General features: G+C 51.8%; 1 protein-coding gene across 1 annotated transcript in view; it reads left to right on the forward strand.

Moving 5' to 3' along the window:
- Positions 1-22,593, forward strand: part of ADGRD1 (adhesion G protein-coupled receptor D1) — a 125,548-nt gene that overhangs the window by 15,317 nt on the left and 87,638 nt on the right. The window contains exons 5-9 of the mRNA XM_088019750.1: positions 9,506-9,685; positions 12,717-12,971; positions 16,657-16,721; positions 17,455-17,610; positions 21,427-21,486. Of these exons, the coding sequence (XP_087875876.1) occupies positions 9,506-9,685; positions 12,717-12,971; positions 16,657-16,721; positions 17,455-17,610; positions 21,427-21,486 (716 nt within the window). The remainder of the gene's footprint in view (positions 1-9,505; positions 9,686-12,716; positions 12,972-16,656; positions 16,722-17,454; positions 17,611-21,426; positions 21,487-22,593) is intronic.

Consider the following 22,593-nt stretch of genomic DNA (forward strand, 5'->3'; position numbering starts at 1 on the left):
ATTCGGGGACCTGAAATGTGGGGTCGTTCCCGATACATCCATCCCACCCTCCTCCACGTGTTTGTCTCTGTTTCTCTGGGATTTTTTTTGGTGGTAATAGTGGGCTCAGGCATATAACCCATTACTTTTATGATAAAAACTAACATTAAAATGAAGAGAGACGTTCCCTGCTCCCTGTCCACCTGGTCAACTATTTTTATATTTCTTATTTCTAAATTCTCTTGTGGTCCCGATTCATGGTTTTGGCTGATTTTTTGGGAAAAAAAAAGAAAAGGACATTTTTAGGAGCAGAGTTGAAGTCTGAGCTTTTCAAAACGGAGTAAGCGGCTGAGCGGCTGAGCTGCCGCCCCGTGCGCACCCTTGGCCAGGCCGCCCATCGCCATTTCCTGCGCCCAGGGCCGCTCCTGCTGGACCTGATCTCCATCTGCTTTCCGCCTTCCTGCGTTTCTGTCAGCTCACGTGGGTCTTCCCTCTTGGCAAACGGTGCCTCCTGGGGAAGTTTCTCATGGGCACTGGGTGCAAGCTGGGGAAGCTTTTGAGGCTCTTTGGAGGGAAGAAGGCTATTTGGATGCCTGGCCATTCTTGGACGTGAAGCTAAGGAAACACACTCTGTGTTCCTGAAGGACGCGATGGCTCTCCTTCATTCCCCACAACCTGCGAGTGCACACGTGGGGAAACTCGGTGCAGGGAGGGATCCTTCCTGGAATGTTCTAGCACCTGGTTTCACCCACATGTAGACCTTGAGGGCTCAGCTCAGGTGTTCCTTCCAGACAGGTGAGCCCCTCTGTCTGCGCTCCCGTGGCTCACTGCACGTTCCTCTCCAGCTCGTGCATGGCGGGTGATGGCCTGTTCGTCATCCGTCTTCCCTGCGCGGGGGCAGCTCTGTGAGGCCGGGGACTGCGTCTGTCTTGGTCACCGCTGTATTGGGGGGGATGAAAACCATCATCATAGATGCTTCCTATGTGTCACTGAGCAGATGCGTCTAGTCAGGCTTTCGGATGCTCCAATCCCTTCAGAAGCTTCTCTGTCATGTTTGACGGGCCGCTCGCCGCTCCAAAAGCAGAGCTTCGTTCTGTCTTCATTCTCCTCCGACCTTTGGAAGTTGTCTCTGACCTTGGACCACTTCCACCTGGAGTGACTTCCACCCATTACGTCTGACGCCAGTCCAACTCTAAATCACGTCGGCTGCTCTCAGAGAAGGCGGTCTTGCTGTTGTACTCATCCGCTTAGCTCTGCTCCCCGGCCAGGGGCCCGTGTTTTCCGCTCCCGCACAGAACTTCCTCCTCTTGTAAACACCGGGACAGCCACCAAAGCCCCGTAGCAGCACCTGCAATTCCTTCCCAGCCTTGAGGTGACTTCTCCCCCTTTGCATGAGGTTACTAAATCCAAGAGGCTGCCAGCAAAATGCTCAGCTAGTTGCAGGATGGAGTTTCAGGAAAGAAATTTCCAGAGGCGTCTGGCGGATGCAGGCCGGGCATAGATCCAGCCGCCATCTTCCTGGGACGGTCTGGGGTTACGGGGGTGTCGGAGCATGTGGAGCGGATGGCCCTCTGGGGAGTATTCACCCGTACACTCACGTTACAGATGGGGAAACTGAGGCGCAGAGGCTCGCGAGACCTGCCAGAGCTGCACACTGATTTAGGGCAGTGAGTCTGAGTGTCCTTTATCAACCACGAGCAGCAGGGTCACTTGCAGAGATGGTTGAGAGTCGAAGTTCTCGGGCTCCAGTCCAGGACCTACTGACTCCAAATCTCCGTGGACGAGGCCCGGGAGCCCATGTTTTGTGGCGGGACCTCCAGGTGATTCTCATGGACCCTGTCCCTAAATTGGCCACAGGTGACCATCCCACAAATGTATTGTATTTGGTAGCAGTAGGTGGGTCCTCTTGGTGGTTTTTATATTTTAATGAGCTTTCTAAACTGTTTTTAGCCAAATATCCCAGCTCAGGAAATTTGCAGGAACAGCCTCCCACGGTGCTTTAAATTTTTTTAAATTAATATCCAACTCCTATATGAGACATTTCAGTTAAAAAAAAAAAACTATACTTTTGACTTCTCTTGAAAAAAATTAGAAAATCCAGCAGTACTCCCATGCACCGGGTGGCAGGTGGTTGGTGTTGAGGGGTGCCCCAGGGATAGGTCGTACTGTCCTGACCTGGGTCCCCAGCACTCTCTGCTGCCTCCCGGGCTGGTTGGCACGTGCCACCACAGCGCGTGCTGTCACTCTCTGAAAGCGGCAGTGATCGGGAGCAGAAGCGACTCCCACCGCACCAGGTGTGTCGAGAAGAAGTGAGAGAGCGCCTCTTGTTGGTGCGGCAGCAGAAGTGAGTATTTGACCTGGAAAAGGCTTGCTCTGCGTGTGCTGCATGTTGAAAGCATGCAGCCTGAGTGTCCTTTGTGAAGCCACCTGGATTTCCTGCTCATGGATGCGGTCCTCTGGGCCGGACGGGCTTTAGAGTTTACAGGCTCTGTCGTGCACAGTGGAGTCCGAGAGACACTGTCCCGACTGTGTCTCCGCTGTGTCTGTCACTGCATTTGCCCATTCTCCTACCATTTCAAGCTCAGATATGCCTGAGGAGGGAAATCCTCATCCATCACCCAGTGTCGGTGGTCCAGATTCTCCACCACTATGACCTTCGGCTCTTCTTCTCTCCATGTTTTGCTCCCCGTGCTGTCATCTCTCTCACTTGCTTTAGCTGTTACTTCTCGTCTTCTAATTACGGACCTGGAAAAAAAAATAGGATATAGTATTGAAGCTTCACCATCCTCCCGGCCTCTTGGTGCCGAGTCAAAGTCAGATGTTGTGAGGGAAGACACTACTCTGGGCCACGGAGTTGATACCTGTTCACTTCCCACCTTAGGAGGAAGACCTCTTGTGTTCATGGACAACCGTACGTAGCCATATTCTTTCCTCCTGAGTTGTTCCATGTTTCTGAGGATGAATAAGTAAGTCTTATGAGCCACTCTCTGTGCTTTTTGGCGAGTGGGTCTCCACAGTCTTGAGAATGGCCAACATAGATCGCTTGAAAATCGTACCAAGGAATTGTGCACAGACATGATTCTATTGCCACAGTCCTGATGTGGGCAGAAAGGGGGCACGCAAGTGCCTTGAACTCAGCTTACCCGATGCAGACGATCGAGCCAGCGCTGCAGCAAGTTGGGAAGGTGTCTACACCAGAGAACCATCCAGGACAGAATCCCTTACTTTAACTGGTCTGGGTTGAATGATGCAATTATCTACATTTCCATTCGTGGTGGAATGTTTTTTAAGATCAGTGATTCTTAAGTTTTACTCACTTTTGAACCACTTTTATAATTTTTACCGATATGCGTGTACCACCTGAACTATTATCGTACTTAGAGTTTTTCTTTAAATTTCACCCACTTGGATGTAATTGAAAAAGAAACCATGTCCCTCCCACGAATTGAAAACCCGTAATAATTCCCGTAAGTGGGCGACACGTGCGTTACTGACCTCTGCTTGGGGATCAGTGCCCACCGAGGGCTCCACATTTGAGCCGTGGCATTTCTTTGCTGAGTGGGGATTAGTGAGCGTGACTCCCAAGCGGATGGATTTTCTCCTCGCTGCTGTCAGAAGAGCAGACAACTGAGGAGGAGGCGGCCTCTTGTGCTGTGATTCGTGTCGTGTCAGGGCGTGTCTCCGTGCTAAAATCCTCTTGGAGCAGGTGTCCGGGAACCTAGGGTGTGGAATTACTCTTAAAAATACGGAGATAGAAAATGTCATTTTCAGCAGCACTAAGCTGAAACGTGGGGACAGAGATTACATTTTAGTGTCTTAGGAGATCAGGGTTTGGGACCGGAGGTGGCAAGCTTGCTGGTCGACCATCCCCTGGTGTCTGGAGCGTTCCTTGGGGATCCAGAAAGCCCCCACTCGCCAGCCTCACTCTGCCCCCAGCCTGTACTCCATGGAAGCCCCTGGCAGGTGTTACCCTGTCGGAGCCTTGCACGCCCGGATCCTCTCCTGCCCAGTGGCCGCACTGTGGGAAAACCCACTGAGAACCCACTAGTTGGGAGGCCCCAAGACAGCCTCCATTCAGTGACAAATGAAGGAACCAGGGCCCCAGTTCTAGGAGGCCTCTCTTCCCCCAAAACCAGGAGAACGCGCAGCTTGCCAGCCTGGGATGCGCTGTCAAATGGAACAGTTCCCGTGTTCCCTTCACCCATTTTGCTGGTGTGATTAACGAGGGGCCTTGTGGGTCCCGCATCGTGTGTGGGCGCGGGGTGATCACAGGCATCCTCCAAGCGCGCAGAAGGGCAGAGTCCAAGAGAGACATGTGCAGGTGGCTTGAATGGGGAGCAAGGGACTTGAGCCAAGGGATGTAGGCGCCTCCAGAAGCGGAAAAGGGAAAGAACACGTTCTCCCCTGGGACTTCTTGAGGGAAGGAAGGCGGCCCTGCCAACACCTTGAGTGTAGCCCCGTGAGACTCTCGCCTCCAGAACTGGACGAGAGTCAGTGTGTGTCGTTAGGAGCCGGTCAGTTGGGTGGTAATTTGTTGCAGCGGCACTGGGGACCCGGGCCGGGGCACAGCCTCGGCCTTCCCTCCGCACCTCCTCACAGTCGGAGGCCCCCGCGCTCCGCTCCTCATTCTCTGCTTCTCTTTCCCCTCCCCCACCACGTGCTGCCAGAAACGCACATTAGTGGGGTTCCTTCAGTGCCCCACGGTCCCTCCCTTGTTGGAGAATGCCTCTTCATTCAGATCTCGGTTCCATCCAGGAAGCTGCTCCAGGTCTTCAGGTCGGATGGCCCCCGTGTCCCTTCTTGACACTGAGTCCAGGGGTCACGGCAGAGACCCCCGTGTGACCGTGTTCCATGTCTGTCTGTCCCCAGCCCTGCTCGGCGGTGAGTACCAGCCGCCCAGGGACCCTGTGGGTCTGTGCACCTGTCTGTCTGCAGCCCCTTGCTCAGCCACCCATAAACATCTGCGGGATGAATGAAGGAAGGAAGCAGTGAAGGTACTGCTATGGACCGAACGTTTGTGTCCCTCTGCTTTCATGGGGTGAAGCTTCTCTGTAACAGGATGGCACTGGGGGTGGGCCCCAGGTGGGACCAACGCCTGCGCGCACGCCAGGGGCCAGGTGAGGGCACAGCCAGGAAGAGGGGCCTCCCCAGGGACTCCAGCTTCCAGAACCGTTGACGCCCCCAGTCCGTGTGTTCTGTGGCAGCCCCGGGACGGGTCTTCTCCGAGACCTGAGCTTGGCGCTAAGGTGATGCTGGTGCTACTGGATTTGGATGCCCTCAGTTTCCCACTCCGGAACATTCCTGAGCCTGCCCTTCTGGCTCACTGTCGTGCAGACTTGCTCTCAGCAGGCTGCCAGGGCCTCCAGTGTATGGACAGACGGCTGTCCCTCGTGTTGTGGTCTCACTTGGGCGGCGGCCACCTCCGGCTGGACCCAAGTGCCTTTGTAAGCGGGGGAGAATGGAGGGTCTGCTTGTGCCCCCTCCCCTGCAGCGGCCGCTCTGGTATCCTCCCCGAACCCTCAACCCAATGTGCTAGTCAGGAAGGAAGGAAGGAGGGAGCCATGTGCACGTCCTTGTGGGGTCCCCCAGGTCAGTGTCAGTCGAGAGTCATCGTAAGCAATAGAAACTCAACTCAATTAGGCTTAAGCAAAAGGGGGAGTTTAGTGGCTCATGGAATGAATGGCTTCAGGCAAGACTGGGTTTGGTTAGCTATGGTGTGCAACGCAAAACACCAGCTGGTGTCACTTTTCCCAGTTCTGTGGGCTGGCTGGGCTCGGGGCCTCGAGCAGCTGCAGTCAGAGAGTGGCCAGGCCCGGGGTCGCCGAAGCCTCCCTCCCTCTCGCTCCAGCCCCTCTGGGCTCGCCTGTGTGGCCCGGACTTCCGTGTCGGCTCAGAGCAACAAGAGGCAGCAGAAGCTGCGAGACAGGGGTGGCAGCTGGGGCTGGGCCGGGGTCACTTCTGCTGTCCCCCCTGGGTCAAGTCAGGCCCAGGCCAGGTGGGGAACTTGGCCCTGAGGGTTGGTGGAGAGTGGCGGGGTCACGTGGCACGGAAGCAGATGGGATGGGAGGCATCGTGGCCCCTTTGAAACACTGTTTGCGTCAGGCTGGTGCAGGTGCTCACACACCCCCGGCAGAAACATGCATCTGTCTGTGCTCAGACTCCTCTGGGGAAGGCACCCCAGGGGTGAGGGCAGGGTTGGTCCTGATTCTGGGCCCCGCGGCGGCAGCTCTGATGGAGCTGGCCCGGGCCGCGTGGTCGGCCGCACCCAGGCTGGAGGAAACGGGTAGGCGGGGGGGCTCGGCTCTCCCAGGGGACACAGTGGTGCTATTCCTGGGGGAGGGCACCTGGATGCCACGCTGGCCACGAGGCCTGCAGGTGGCTGTGATCTCTCCGCTTGCAGCTGCTTGGGTCCGCTTTGAACCACAGGTGTGCGGGACACGGCACTGGGCCCCGGGGCTGGGGAGGGCTGCTCCTCTGGCTGGGAAGACCCCGCCCCACCCCTGCCCGTTGCCCTCCCACCCTCCACAGAGACGCGGAGAGGACGGCGTGTCCGCCAGGCCCTCCTCGCCGGGCCCGGGGCTTTGCTGTGCACCCTTTCTTTGCCGCAATTCCGAGGATCCCTGTAGTTTCCCTCAGCGAGCGCGCGCTCTCCAGAGCACACCCTGCCCGGTTCCAATCCTGCCTGCTGCCCGCTGCATGGCCTCTCTGTGCCTCAGTTTCCCCACCTGTAAAATGGGGACACCGATCACACCCGCTTCACAGGGTTGTTGGAAGGATCTTAGAACAGCCTTCCTTGCTCCTGGGAAGTTCCCGTCAAACGCTCGTGTGGTGCTTTTCTTTATCAAGTGTTTTTACATAGTAAGGACATGGAATTTCTGGACTGTTAAACGTATCACACGTAGTTTTTTCTTCCTGGTTGGCCAGTTGCCCTCTGATGTTGTTACGGTGCATTATTCACCTTGCAGAATTTTGTATTTCTGCGCTCGACTGCATCTGTCTCTCCTTGTGGCATCTAGATGATGTTTTCCTTTTCTTTTTCTGGGTCTTGTTGAGGAAGACCTCTCCTCATTTTATCTTTTTGGGTAGACTCGGATTTAATGCTCATCCGAAGAAAGAAGTGGGGAATCAACTTGTCAATCATCAGAGTTCCTTCTTTTCCTCCCGCTTGTTTCTTCCCTGTGCTGATGACCCGTGCCCTGCAGCCGTGCTCGTCGGGGACGCAGGCGTGACAGGCTCCCTGTGAGCTCCTAAGACTCTCGGAAGACGTGAATGGATGTTTAGAGATACAGCTGTTCCGCAGATAGGAGCGGTTATTGTGCAGGTTACACGGATGAAAACGAAATGCTCGCCCTACAGGCAGCATCGTCTGCCTCGCGTCCACCTCACCTAACGCCAAACCGACTGCCTTCTTTTTCTTTTTCTTCCTGGACAGAAAGACGTTTGGCCAAGAGGGATTGAGTAAAAGGAATTTCTAAATGCAGCAAAGTGTTTGGAAAAAATTAACTTCCATGAATCCTCTGGGAATTCATTTCATAACAAAAATTTCACAATGCATGTGTTTGCTTCCTGGTGAAACGGGTTGTTTCTGAGAGCGGGGAGGTTCCGCAGGAGGCTCGGCGGGAGGGCGGCGGTTTGTGCCGGACTCTGGTCCTAGGCCGCTAGGCGGGCGGGAGTGGCTGGGCCCTGAGCACGGGAGGGCCCTGGGACCACCGCGACCTCTGAGCAGCCTTCCATCCCCAGTCCCGTCCTTCGGGGCACTTGGGGGGCTCTTTGCTTTCCTCAGGAGCCCTAAGGACACACCCCTATGAGGTGGAGTTCTACTCTAGCTTCTCAGAGATTCAGAAAGTTCCAGGCCCCTGCCATTATTTTGAGGTTCCTCTTAGATTAAAAAAAAATGGAGAGATTCCAAACCAGGATTATAAAATTATGCTTTTCTACATGCTTCTCATGAACCAAATTAGGGCTTGGAGCCCACAAAAGCATAATGTAGTCTGATCGTCACAAGACATTCGAACAATTTGTAACAAACGTGTCAGTCCATAAGGCGTTACCATCAAGGTGGTTGATGACAGGATGCAAGTTCATATGTGATGGCAAATGTCTGCTGATTCAGTGACTCAGGCTGGGTCCGTAATCTCATGTGAAGATAAGGCCCAAAGTCTAAGTGTGGTGCCAGGTGTATAAAGAAGGCCTGGGGCAAATGGCCCTCCACCCCTGCCCTCCCACCCCGAGTCACGGGCCTGTTTTGATCAACTCTGGGCACTGTCCTCTCCCCGCCGGGCCAGACTGGGAGGGGTGGGGCGGCCAGATGGTTGCCAGCTCCGACACGAAGTCCACGCGGGTCGCCAGCTCGGCACTTACCCGTGTACGTGCACGCTGTCTGTCTCTGTCTCTCACGTGGGCGCGCGCACACGCGCACACACATGCGTGCACAGAGTTTACTCATGAGCAGGGAAAGGGTAAATCTCACTGGAGTCAGCCCCACAGGTAGAGGCGGTCCGCGCTCTGGAAGGCAGTGGTGGGCAGCCTAACATGCAGCTGAGCCTCCGGCCAGCTCCGGCCCCCACGTCCCCTCCCCGAGGAGCCCGGCGCCCAGGCCTGCAAGGGGGCTGCAGGACGGGGTCTTCCCCGCCAAGAGCTGGACCTGCTCTCCGCTGAGACGCAGCATGCACGGAGCCGGCTCGGAAGCATCTGAGCAAAGGCCCCTCAGTCCACGTGGTGCAGTACGGGGTGTCTTGGAGTCTAGCTGCAGGGCCCCCTGGGCCCCCCTCTGTGCCTCTGTTGGAAATTACTATCCTAAACGTCCAGACCCTTAAAAGTGGGCTTCCCCTTTGGGAATTCCCCACTAGGAACTTAGCCTAAAGGATAGAATATGACTTTTGCCAGAAGATTTAGCTTCCACTTTTGTCTGGGGAGTAAGAAGTAGAACGAAACCGTGCCGTCCCAATTTAGAATATAGTGCCATGCAGACACACCATGAGTATTTATGGCCATCGGAGGAAGTTCAAGATGCAGGAAGTGTTTTTAAGATGTGGTTTATAAGCCAGTATGCAGGAGCTGGTTCCCTTCTTCGTAAAACAGGCTGCCAGGGAAGGTTTTAGGAGGAGTTACCATAAAGACGCTTCTGGACGAAAAGCAGGAGTAAGAACAGGATGGTGTAGGTCATTGGTATTTGCGGGCTCCGGGGCCGCAAGGGTTGAGCTTGGGTGGGGGCTTGATGCCGGTCCGGAGACCTCAGGCAAACTGGCCTCAGGGTCTTCATTTAATGGGGATGATAACCTGGTTTTCCTGATGTTGAAGGAGGTAATTCGCTCAGAACTCTTGGGAAAGGGTCGAGTACTCTGAGCTTTTGATAAATATGGCCTATTGTTATTGCCTGTGTTTTCTGAATTGAACATGAGTTGTCTCTAGAATGAGAAAAAAATGGCTTTTCACGTGAAAAGTAAGGAGTGGAGAGAACCACCTGCTTCTGTGGGGGTCCCTTCTGCTGTCCGTCAGTCTTCACCCTGTCGCCTTCCTTCCTCAGGGGTCACGTTTTCCTTCTTCTGGAAGACACGAGGCGAGCAGTCCAGACCGACCCCTTTTGCTTACGGGGGGCAGGTCATTTCCGACGGCTTCAGAGTCTGCTCCAGCGGCGGCAAGGGTTCGGTGGAGCTCTACACGCGGGAGAACGCCATGACCTGGGAGGCCACCTTCAGTCCGCCAGGTAAGGGCCCGGCCGGGCCTCTGCGCTCTGGGCTTCCCGGGGAGCCCTGCCGGAGAGGGCCTGTACTTCCTCCACCCCCGCTGAGAGCCTGCCTCGGGTAGCCTGACACATGGCCTCGGCTTCCGTGTCCTAGAGGGAAGGCGCCAATGGGACGTGCCCTGCACACGGTCTGGGGCATGAAATTCAGTAGTGCGTGCCAGGTGCTTGGCATGGTGGCCACTGTTTCTACTTCTCCCTCCCTCCCCTCCCCTGCCCTCCCCTCCCCCCTCCTCTCCTCCCCCTCATTGTCCCCCTCCTCTCCCCGGCTGCCTCTTACTTCTTCTCCTGCCCCGCCTCCTTCCCATGCCCCGCCCCCCAGTGGTATAGACTTGGCAATATTGAGAATAGGATGTGAACATTTTCTGGAACAGAGGCTGAAGACCAGGGGAGGAAGGGTGGTCTGGAGGAGAGGACTTGGAGCTGTGGGGAGGGGTGCTCTGGGACAAGTGGGGGGCAACACTGGACTGTGTAGATGTTGGAGAGTTTGCAGGTAGGTGTTGTAGGGCCTGCATGGCTCTGGAGATTCCTGCTTTCTCTGTGGCGTGAGATCAGGTCATGCACTGGGCACGAGTCAGAGGCCCGGGGCAGGAAGCTGGGGGAGCAGAGGGTCCGAAGCGGAAACTGGACAAGGGAGAGAAGAGTTGGGGTGATGCTGAGCGGGGAGCCCAGTCCAGGCCGGGGACTAGGAGGGAAGCACGGAGGGGGAAGGGGGCAGAATGAAGTCCTCCAGTAGGGGAAGATATTTTTGAGATATTTAAGGACAATTCATTTTCTGACCCATCTAAAGATGAGGCTGTGTGTCTCAGTTGTTAAAAGACACAGACGACTCTAGAGCCAAACAGGCTGGGTCAAACCCTTCCCTGTACCATGCTGCCTGTGTGAGCTGGGAGCCTTACTCACACCAAGCCTGAATATCCACCTCGCCTCTGCAAGAGGTCTGGGAGAATCTTGCCTATTTGCTTTCTCTGATCCCAGGCCAGGAAGAATCTCTTCCTCCCTCCCCCCATACAGAACTGCCTGTACCTTGTTCATGGTGCTTTTCATGTTCTACCCAAGGTCAGGTTCTTCTGTAAGAGTCTTATCTCTGTGCTCCTCGGGGGCTGACACTCTATGGGGCACTTAGTAGGTTTCTTCTATTTTCTATTCTATTCTTCTTTACCTCATATTTTAAGGTAAAGTCCTACTGAACTCTCTTTTTCCACCCAGGGAAATGGGGAGAATTGTAAACATTTCTGCCTGGCAATACATTCTTTGTTCATTGAAGAAATCTGTTATTCTTGCTTTAAGTGCAAAGACAATAATACTTTGGACCCATTTAGGACCCAAGTGCTTTCCAAAGACTCAAAATTAGAAAAGCTGCACAATCCTGAGCAAGAAAGGTCCTGGGTAATTTCTGGGTGATTGGTTGATTTATAGAACTTTATCTTTTTAAAAAATTATTTTATTTTTCATCATGGTAAGTGTAGTCTTTAATCCCTATCACCTATTTCACCCAGCTCTCAACCCCTTCCCCTCTGGTAACCACTAATTTGTTCTTCTTGGTTTGTCTTTTTGTTTTGTTTCATAAATTCCACATGAGTGAGATCATATGGTAGTTGTCTTTCTCTGACTTATTTCACTTAGCATTATATTCTCTAGCTCCATCCATGTCATTGCAAGGGGCAAGATTTCATTTTTTATGGCTGAGTAATATTCCATTGTATATATACCACATCTTCTTTATGGATTCATCAGTCCATGGACACTTGGGCTGCTTCTCTAATTAAGCTATTGTACATAATGCTGCTATAAACAGGGGTGCTGTATCCCTTTGAATTCATATCTTTGTGTTCTTTGGGTAAATACCTAGTAGTGCAATTGCTAGATCGTAGGGTAGCTCTATTTTTAACTTTTTGTGGAACCTCCATACCGTTCTCCAGAGTGGCTGCACCAGTTTGCATTCCCACCAACAGTGTAGGAGGGTTCTCTTTTCTACACATCCACGCCAACATCTGTTATTTCCTGACTTATTAATTTTAACCATTCTGACCAGTGTGAGGTGGTTTTGATTTGCATTTCACCGATGACGGGTGATGTTGAGCATCTTCTCATGTGTCTGTTGGCCATCTGGATGTCTTCTTTGGAGAAATGTCTGTTCACATCTTCTGCCCATTTTTTTAAATTGGGTTGTTTTGGGTGTTGAGTGTATCAGTTCTTTACATACTTTGGATACTAACCCTTTATCTGATATGTCATTTGCGAATATCTTCTCCCATTCCATAGACTGCCTTTGGTTTTGTTGAATGTTTCCTTTGTTGTGCAGAAGCTTTTATTTTGGTGGTGTCCCAGGAGCTAATTGCTGGGTGATTTAAGATGATGCCTGGCTCAAGGTGATACATGTCCTTTCAAGGGCTGCCCTGTTCCTTCCAGAAACAAGCCCATGAGATGTCTTAACACAACACTTGCAAAACAAAGTGAGGCCCTTTGTGGGGCAAGCTGCCGTCAGTCTGACGAACATTCTGCTTATTGGTGACTCTGGTTCTCATGCCAGAGAGAATGAGCCAGGAGCGTGGCCCTACCATCGTACCACCATGTTGGTTAATATCACACATACTATGTCAGAGCAGAGATGGATACCAACTACTGTGGGCTGAATCAGGCCCTCAGATAAGTTTTATTATCAGATAGGTTTTATTGACCTGCACTGTGATGGCCTAGGCAGGACTAAAAAAAATTTTTTTTGAACAACTTAATGGCCATTAGCTATTATTTCATTTTAATTTAAAATAACAAAGGGTCTCTTTGGACTGCTTCTGGAATTTTGGGGATGAGGTAATTTCTTCCCTGTGCTTCAAAGGACTGAGAAAGGGGAGTCTACATTATGATCCATATGAGGACTCATCAAGGTTAACAGTGACTAATCCTCTCAGGAGGGATGTACTTAACAACTGGGAGACACATGCATGGGGAGCTCTTCCCACATCAGCAGAATAGTGATCTTTGCTCTTTTTAGGTCCCTACTGGACTCATGTCCTGTTTACATGGAAATCCAAGGAAGGCTTGAAAGTCTACGTCAACGGGACCTTGAGCACCTCTGACCCAAGTGGCAAAGTGTCTCACGCCTACGGGGAGCCCAGTGTCAACCTCGTGATAGGGTCTGAGCGGGACCAGACCAAGCATTATGAGGATGGAGCTTTTGATGAGTTCATCATCTGGGAACGGGCCCTGACCCCGGACGAGATCTCGATGTACTTCACAGCCGCCATTGGTCAGTGGGCATGTGGGGGAGGGCTCGGGCCAGCTCTGCCCATCTCTGGAAGGGCAAGTCTCCTTCTATCTGCCTCCCTTACTAGCACTTCTCACTCCGCAGTCTCCTGAGGTGGCTGTGCTAATGAACCGCCTAAATACGGCCATTTCTCTAGAACATCTGTTCCCTAAGATGCAGGAACTGGCAACTTAGAGGGGAGACACTGGGATGAGTATCCTGCTGGTCATCAGGGGGTTTCGAGGTGCACATGATGATTACAGACAACTCTGGGAGCAGATATTCCAGGTCCATGAATGCATTTGATCAACAAATGTTCACCGGGTGCCTCCTGCAAGCCAGACTCTGATGGGGCCTCAGGGAGCCTCAAGGATGCCCCCTTCTTGCGCAGTACAGAGTGGTTGTTCAGAGACAGGGCCTGAGGGACAGGTAGCCTGGGTTCAAATCTTCACTCAGCCACGATGAACCATAGGACTTGGGAAGTCACTCTCGTTGAGGTAAAATTCATGTAACATAAATTCAACCGTTTTAAGGTATATAGTCTAGTGGTACTTACTCTGTACACCACATTGTGCAGCCAACCTCTCTGGTTTTAAAACAGTCTCATCACCCTGGAAGGAAATCCAGCACCCACTAGCTATGGCTCCCTGTGTCCCCCTCCCAGCCCGTGGCCACCACTGATCCACTTTCTGTCTCTACAGAGTTTCTTCTGGGTCTTCCATGTACATGGACTCCTGCAATATGTGACTTTTTGTGTCTTACTCTTTCCAAATCACAGCATTCCCCTTTGTAAATGGATGGAAATAGTACCACCCATGCCCCGCGGGGCTGGGGCTTCGCAGACAGAGTGTGACGGGTGTGAGGCATTAGCACAGTGCCTGCATGTGGCAGCTTTTTACAACATTTTCACTGCTTTTAAGATTAATGCTTACTTTCCCTTCGGTCCGTTTTCATTCTGCCAAGTGAACACACTGATTCTTTAACATAAAATCATCTGCCAAAAAACGACAGTCACTCATAAACATCCGTTGGCTGGCCACTGCACTGACACCACACCAGCAGGGGCAGGTCAGGACCAGGTGAAAGCCTGCCTCCCCTCAGGTTCTGACAGTGAACCCCTCAGCTGTTAGGACCCTGTCATTACGTGACAGCAAACACAACTAAAGTGACTTATGCCAAGAAGGGAATTAAACAATCTCACGCAATGGAAACAACAGAAAATCTGCTTCAAGACCAGTTTGCTCTAGGTGCTCACATGTGTCACTAGGAATTTCTGTGTTTGACTCAGCTTCCTTCTTGTGGTGCCGACATGGCTGCCATTCCTTCCAGGGTCCCCTTCCCATCCTCAGCAGAAGGCAAGGGGCTTCTCTTTTCTGTCATCTCCTGCATCTGGCCAGACTGATCCATGTGTTTCCCAGGAGCTAAGTCCTCTGGCTCGGGGTGCAGAATATGCTGATGGCCTTCAGCCCGGGTCCTAGTCCACCTCTGACACGGCGGTGGGGTCAGCCGCATCTAAGCCTCGGAGGAGAGGGGACTCCCCAGCGATGACTGGGGCTGCTGGTCTTGGGAGCAGGCATGGCCGCGGTGCGTGCAGGAAGTCTCTGTCCGTGGCAGCCTTTGAGACTTCCATTTTTCACTGAGAAAGTGGAATTCATTCCTTTCATACAAGTGACATAAGGACAAAATATAGGTCCTGTACAATAAAAAAAATATGTCAATCTCTTGCATTTTATAGCCTAAGATTCAGAGATTTGTCACTCCGAGACCAAGATGTCATCTGTATTTGTTACTGAAAGCCTCAAACAAATCCTGCCTTCCTGCTACTTTACCATTTTATTAACACTGGAAAGAGGGGTCACTGTTTCTCTCTCTTGCAGCCGTGCCCACAAGCCCTTGTCCCCCAGGACATCCCAGGGTTCGGGGACAGGGAGCATCAGCCCCACACACAGCACAGCGTTTCAGGTCACCTCACCCTCTGTGCCCTGTGAAGGTGGTGTCTGATTTTTGGGGGGATTCAGGAGAGGTGTTGCCTTAACACTTATGTGTCCGAGGGAGCACATGCATGCATCTTTGCTGAACCAGAACTAGACCCATCAGACCCCGTATTACTTGGGGACTTGGTTCTGAAGACAGGTCATGTGACATAAAGCACGTATAGAGGAAATGACTGGAAGTCCCCTGCACTGCCCCATGTGAGTCGGTCCATCAGAGCCAGGTTTAAGGCAGCTGTGTGCAGACAGACATCTGGGCTGAGGTCCAGCCTGCTCTTAGCCCAGGTCAAGGCCCTGCTGGGGCTGGTCCGTAGGAGGCAGAACCTGTTCTTTGCATAAAGCCCAGTCTGCACACAAAGCATGTGCCCAAAGCAGATATTTCTATGCGTGACCTGTCCAGAAGGGGGGGGGGGTGGCCCTTCTAATCCATTAGCCAGGGCAGGCCACGTGTGGTAGCCTTTTCTAATTCATACAAAGGCAGAGCGTTGATCATTGATCACCTGGTCAGCTTTGCCCCCAGCGCTACAGTGGATGGCCACCCCCCAATAGGGGACCAGAGGAAGTAGAAGGCTGCATTCAGAGTCTGGTTTTCCAAGTATGTATCTTTGACCACTGGAAACACACCCACACAACCAGATGCCCACAAAGTAAGAGCCCTTTGGGACCTGAGACTGACAGAGGACACGAAAGAGTCTCCTTTCTTCTCTCAGCCTCACAGGGTCATCAATGGCGAGGGTGGGCAGGACTGCTGGTCTGATCCTTACTCTCCTGCACTTTATTTTGTGGACTCACGTGCGTTATAGTGGGATTCAGTGTGACTCTTCTGTCACTACTGGGCACCTGAGGAACAAATGTCACTTTGACTTGGGGAACAGAATGTTTGGGGCTCTAGTACTCCAGGCAGTGTCTCCCCTTCTGTGTCTGTCCCCAGCTACCCAGCCCCACCTCAACCCAGGGGGCCGGGTACTACTGGAGCTAACTGGGAGTGATGAGGTCATTTCCTTGGGTCACCCCAAGCAACCTTGAGGGATTTTCCAAAAATGAGGTAGAGTATCTAGTTAGTCTGTGTTCTTACCAGGAAATGCTAAATTAGAAATCATTGGTGGAAAACAGGCAGAGAAGAGCAACTATGGCTTATCTTTGGTGCTGGATGTCCTCATTATCTGTAATTATTTATGATTAACCAAATGGAGTAGAAAGAAGAACTAGAATCTTCAGGGTCGAAGGGGCTCAAGAGGACAGTCCCCCCACCACTTTGTCTTGTTCCAGCTGTCTGGGAGGGAAGGCTTGACCGACGGATTGTTTGTCCTATAGCCCAGAGATTAACGGCCCTCTGTATCCCATCTCCAAATAGTCCAGATGCAGCGGAAGGTGATTTCTTTTGGTTCTCTATTTATTTGAAATCGGTAAATGCTTGTATAAAATCATCGTTTTATATGATGAGTTGCATGAAGGGTGCTCAAAAGCAATTTGAAACATAAATAGAAAAGTAACGTGACCTGGGAAAATCCATACAATCTGCCCATTAAGCTGATTTATTAGCCCTTTATCTTTCCAGCAGCATTCCTACTCAAAACATTCTCAGACTGTCTTAGATGTGTCTGAAACTGAAGAGTTCTGAATAAAGACAGGGCTTCCTTAGGGTGAAAGACTGACCATGTTTCAGTCCTTAATGAAGTGTTACTGATTCTTTCCAGGAAAGCATGCTTTGTTGTCTTCAACGCCACCAAGCTTCTTCATGACACCCCCAGCCAACACTGTGGTAAGCACATGCATTGATCTCGGCCCTACTTCTTGTTGAAGGCTTTCTGCTTAGCCTGTGTGCCAGGACTGAATTCCATTAGACAGTCTGGCTCTTCTGATTGGCAGTATAGTGTCTGGGAAGAAATCATCCCTGGAGGAGAAGCGAACTTTGGCACTAATTCTAGATGCTCAGGCTGACTGAAGGGAAAGCCCTCTGCTTCTTGTGGTCTGTGGCCTCGGGGGTCAAAAGGAAGTAAACCAGACTGCCGAGGGACATGAACACTGAGACCGTCTCCTGGGCAGGTGAACCAGTGAGCGGAGAGCAGGGGGGACCTGAGCCGATGCTCGTTTTCTCTTTGTGCCCCTTCTCCCGAGGTTTGAGGGAAGATCAATCCATACAGAAACATTCTCCTCTGGAATTAGTATTTGTAATCACACCACTTTATTTGGGAACTCTAAGGAACAGTGAGGGCACAGACTCTTGTACCATCGGTGTGGGTTCAAACCCCAGTTCCACATGTATTTCTGGGTAAGCCTCCCTGTGCTTGGTTTCATCTCTGAAATGGGTGCATTTTTCTTGAAGTTGTTGAGAGGATGAAAGGTCAGTATGTGTTAGGTAGTCGGAAAAGTGCCTCCTGGTATGCCGCAGGCACACCTGCCATCGTCACGGGGCTTTAGGAGGGCACACTGAATTTCTGTGGGACTTCCTGGCTTTCATCCCTGGCTGAACTCACGCCTGTCATTTCTTTTAGACGCCCACCAACGCTTACCATCCTATCATAATCAACTTGACAGAGACAAGAAAAAACTTCCAGAGTCCAGGAACTGTACTGAGTTATCTGCGAAATGTGTCCCTCAAATTACCCAACAAGCCTCTCTCACAGGAAATGGCGTTGAACCTCACCCAGGTAAAGCTATTTGATTTCTGTGCCTGGCTGGTCAGGGATGGCAAACTACCAGATCCTGGCCCACAGGTGTGCTTTGCTCAATCTGCACAGAGTTATAGAAAAGTCAAGAACTTTTACATAAAAGTCTGGGTTACAGGCTTCTCATGAACAACCAGGTAGGGTGGCCTCTCCAGCCGGCTCTACCCAGCTCGCTGGGGCCTCCTTCGGCTCTGCCTCAGCTCTTCAGGGTTCCCATCTCTGCATCCACCTGGCCACCGGCCATCTGGGTGTGCAACTCCAGTTCTAAGCCTCGCTGCCCCCCTTGGCCACAGGTGAAGGGTGGGACTGGGTCTTGCGCAGGTGCAGCCGTGGGACGCCAGACGTCACTCTGCACACACTGTGACCCGCAGCGCTGTGACTTGTAGGGCAGTGGGAATTGCCAAGGTCACCTACGGCACTTCGTGAACGTGCCACTTATGGCATGGAATCAAGGTGCCGCCGCTTTTCACTCTCCTCCGAATACTCTCCAGGCCAAGGTAGAGGCGGATCCCGGGCGGGCAGAGGTGGAGCACCGGGGTTCTTGGCCGAGGTGGGGAGACTGCGCGGGTTCCCCCGCAAAGAGCAGCTTCCGGGTCCGAGCAGGGTGCGGGGGGTTGGCTGCAGCGCGGAGTTTCCCTCCGCGGCTCCTCGCCCCGTGCGCTCGGTCGCTCCGCTCTGCGGCGACGTGGGGAAGGCCGCAGGACACTCAGCTCGGGGCGGCTCCGTGCGTTTGTGTGCGCCGGGAACGGTGTCCGGCGCTAGCTGAGCGCGCGGGGAGGCTTCCTCACTCCGCCCGGCCTGCTGGCTGAAGGCAGACCCGCGGGGCGCGGGCACCCCGAGTGGAAGGGGGGCCCTGTTCGCCCTCCTGCCCCCGCGGGGGGAAGCGAGAGCCGGCTTCTCGGGCATCTCCGTCCACCCCTAGGGCGCGCTGGGTTCCGGGGTGCTGCCCCGCAGGGCCTCGGGGTGCGGAGCGCACGCGGACGGCCGAGTCCTAGACCTGGTCCCTGGGCCCGGCGCCCGCCCCCCAGGCCCGGCCTCCCCGCCGGCGCCCAGGGGCCTCCCCGCCCTGAGGACTTCCAGACGGGCCCCGGCCGGCTTCACCCCGGGCTGCAGTACCGGTCTTCCTGCATAGCACGGGTCTGCGGCGGCAGCGCGGGTCTCTTCACGCTGCGCCGTGTCTCCCCGCGGCCGGGCCGGCCCCACACCCCAGGCCCCGCCGGCCAGCCCCAGAGGGAAAAGGCGCCCGCCTCCATCTTCACCCGGAAGGAAAATCTTTCCCAGCGTTCCCTCTCCCCTCACAGCTCATTGGCAGAAGCTCGGTCACATGACCACCACCAATCCTGGGCCCGGGGAGCAGACGGGGCACCAAGGCTTAGCCAATCATAAAGAGGCGTGGGCGGGGCCAAGGCTGCAAAGCTCCGCCCCCCACGGGTTCCCTGGGTTGGCCGGGGTGTCCAGTCCGCGCGGGCTGGCCCGGAGGCTGGGGCGTGTCCGTAGGCTCGAGGGGATGCCTGTGTTGGAACACAGGAGCCAGTGCAGGCCGAGGCGGGAGACTTTCTCGTTAAGCTCGGCGGTTTCCTCTTTCCCTGTGACTCCCCCTGGGCCCCCTGGCAGTGTCCGGAGTTGCAAACTGCAATGCGCTCAGGGGCCGGGCAGCCGGAGGAGGAGTAGGGACCGTGGCCGTCTGCGGGGGTGGCGGCTAGCTGACCTGGGGCACTGCCCCCTCCGATTTTGCAAGGGAGGCCCCACACCCGGATCTCTAAAGTGGGAAATAATCCAATTTTTAAGTAGTGGACAGCTAACTAAAATTTTAAAAGCAGTTATGTGCAGATTTGTGAGGCGGATTCGGTCTGTGGGCCCTCGGTCTGGGACCTCTGGCGTGGGCCCCCGTGGGGAGACCTGACTCTGGGTGTCCTGCAGAGCAATCCTGCAGATTCGCCCAAAACCCTGCCCATCTCTGATTCAAAGAGAAATAATATCCAATTTTCCATGTTGTCCTGGCTTTCCACCGCTAGCAATCAGACAGGAAATTGGCGAGAAGTCCTTTCCCGTGCTGGGTGATAAGGGGTCTGTTAGCCACATCTGGCCGGGGAGGTCTTGAACTGTGGCGAATTCCGAGGGAGACGCGCTGTGAGTGTGAAATGCCCCCTGGATTTCTAACACTTAGGACAAAGAAAAGAATGTAAAATACTGAATTGGTAACTTTTATATTAGCATGTGGAGTGCTGTTTTAGATATTTGGAACTAAGTAAAACATAATTAGTTTGAAACATAATTAGTAGAAGCAAAATTCGTTTCGCCTGTTTTCTTTTTACTTTTTTAAAATACGGCTACTAGAGGGGCGCCTGGGTGGCTCAGTTGGTTAAGCCCTGACTCTTGGTTTTGGCTCAGGTCATGATCTCCATGTCCTGAGATCAGGATTCTCTCTCCCTCTGCCGCCGCCCACCCTGCCTGGGCACATGTGCACTTTCTGATAGACAGACAGACAGACACTAGAAAATCTAAAAGTGGCAATGTGGCTGGCATTATATTTTCATTCCACCGAACTGTTTTGGAGTAGGAGTCAGCAATTTATAGCCTAGCCCTTAGGCCAAATCCGGTATGTTGCCTGTTTTTGTAATAAAGTTTTATTGGAACATGCTCATTTAGTTATGTTGTCTGTGGCTGCATTTGCTCTATAATGGCAGAGCTGAGTGCTTGTGATGGAATTGTATGGCCTTAAAACCTCAATACTTTACTAGGTGATTTTTTTTTTTTAAAGTGCTGACTCCCTGCTCTAGATTATAAATTCTGCCCGCTAGACCTTAAGCCCAATATTTTGTTCATCCTTATTTCATAAGGTCTTGCCCTTCAGAGTCTTAATAAATATTTATCAAATAAAGGTAATGAAAGAGTAAGGAGTTTTGATGATGTATTCTCTCAGTATTTAGCGTCTAAAAGTGTGAGGAAGAATGTGATTTTTCTGGAGATGGTAGTTTGGTGGAAATATGGGAGATTTAAATCAGGCTCTCAGTTTAATTCTGTGTCTACAGTAGAAGACAAACAGTTAAAAGCTGACATGAGTGATATAAATGAGGGACTGGACTGGATGTCAGGAAGTAGGGAGTGGTGAGGACTGGAGTACATGGAGAAACACGTATCTGACTACAGGGGCAGCTGCCGTTCCACGTTGGCCAATGGTGGCCATGTGGGACTGTGGGCTAGGGGTGGCCTGAGCTTCTGCTCTTCTCAAAGGAAGAAGGAAATTCACATATTTTCATTTAAATCTCCCCATTTGAACATGTTAAAAGCTAATTTATTTTTTTTAGAACAATGGTGAGCCAATCCAAACATGATTTTAAGGTGATCTGACCAAGGGTCTCCAAGTAACTTCTTTATGGAGAGGTAATTGCCAATGAACACAAGTGGTTTTAAGTCAGCTTGGCTTCTCTACCCATGGAAAGCATATTCAGCAGGCCATGATTTATTCACCTGTTCATTCGTTCGCTTATTCATTCAACAGGCATTTCCTGAGGGCTGCTTATATCTCCGAGGTACTGTGCTTAACATGACTAAGGTGTGTTCATTCTGACATCTGAATGATCATCACTGATAGACGGGTTGTCACAGGGAGCAAAGAAGATAATACCTCTGATGGGCTTTGTCAATTATAACCTGATACGCTAATGTGAGCTATTTTTGTTTATTACTGTATGTAAAAACCCAGCCAGTGGTTGATAAGACATGGAAAAATCTAAGGTCTTGAGATTTTGAGGATTAAGGATACATGCTAAGCAGTGTCATTTTATCTGCCTTTAGGTTTTCTTAAAAACCATGGGAGAGGTTCTTCAATTGCCCACTTGGGTTGATGTGTCAGAGGTAAGAAAAAAAAGAATATTTTTGATTTTCAAAATGTATTTACTTTGGGGACCAGTGTGTCTTCCTGGAAGTGGTGTAAATATGGCCCAAGTCACATCCCTAGGAGAGATGATGCATCTTCCGGTCTTGCTATCTGGGACATTTGAGCTCATTTTGACCAGATATACAGATTAGAAGTGCCTTGTCTTCCGTATGGCTCAGGAATTGTGTGGGTGTCGGTAATGTGTTATTCTCCTCAACACCAAGCAGGGAAATGGTTCCATTTCTTCATGAGGAGTGTGTACTTGGTTGACCTCTATTTATCATTTTAATAAAATATTTTTCACCGTCATATTGTTCTTGAGTCATAATAAAAAAAGTGTTTTATGTTTGGAGATCACTAGATTAAGTGAAAAAAGTGAAACATGTGACAAAATGTATTTCATGGTTATAAACGTAAAAACCAAAAAAGCCTCTCTTTTCCCCTGAACTCCAAATAATTAGAAACGATAATGGAATATATATTTATATTTAAAAGTAACTTCGTTGACTTTACTGCTTAACAAATAAAACAAGTTAATGTGTTGTGGAGAAGGTAGAAACTGCAGATAATAAAAACAGTATAAAAGAGCAGTCACCTGAAGTCCTAAGGCAGACCGTGATTGTGAGCACTCTTGTACATGTCCCTTCCTGTCTTGCTTTTGTTTCACTTGCACGCACATATATTGTACAAATACACTGATGTCTGATTTAATCTGGTTGTCTTTAGCTACGCGTGGGACCACTGCCAGCGACACTGGGCGTATCAGGCCGCCTAGGCTAGGCTGTGCTCTGGTAACAAATAGACCCCTGCATTTCAGTGGCATAGCACAGTTGAAACTTACTCCTCACTCATGCAAAGTCCAAAGTGGGTCCGAGGAGCCTTTCCTCTGTCCAGTGACTTTGGGGTCCTGGCTCTCTGTCTCTTTTCTGTTGATGCGGTCTCAACACACAACGTCCAACGTTGCCTGGCAGGGTGGAGGACTCTTAACTGCCTCCCTCAGCAGAGCCGCAACCACACTGGTGTAATATTCAAGTGCTCATTCTCCTGAACCCCTATGATGTTTAAAAAATATTTGGCAGTTTGAG

This window comes from Eumetopias jubatus, unplaced genomic scaffold (genome assembly GCF_037043125.1).
Source record: "Eumetopias jubatus isolate StellerSeaLion01/CBP00866 unplaced genomic scaffold, mEumJub1_p1.0 scaffold_16, whole genome shotgun sequence".
NCBI lineage: Eukaryota > Metazoa > Chordata > Mammalia > Carnivora > Otariidae > Eumetopias > Eumetopias jubatus.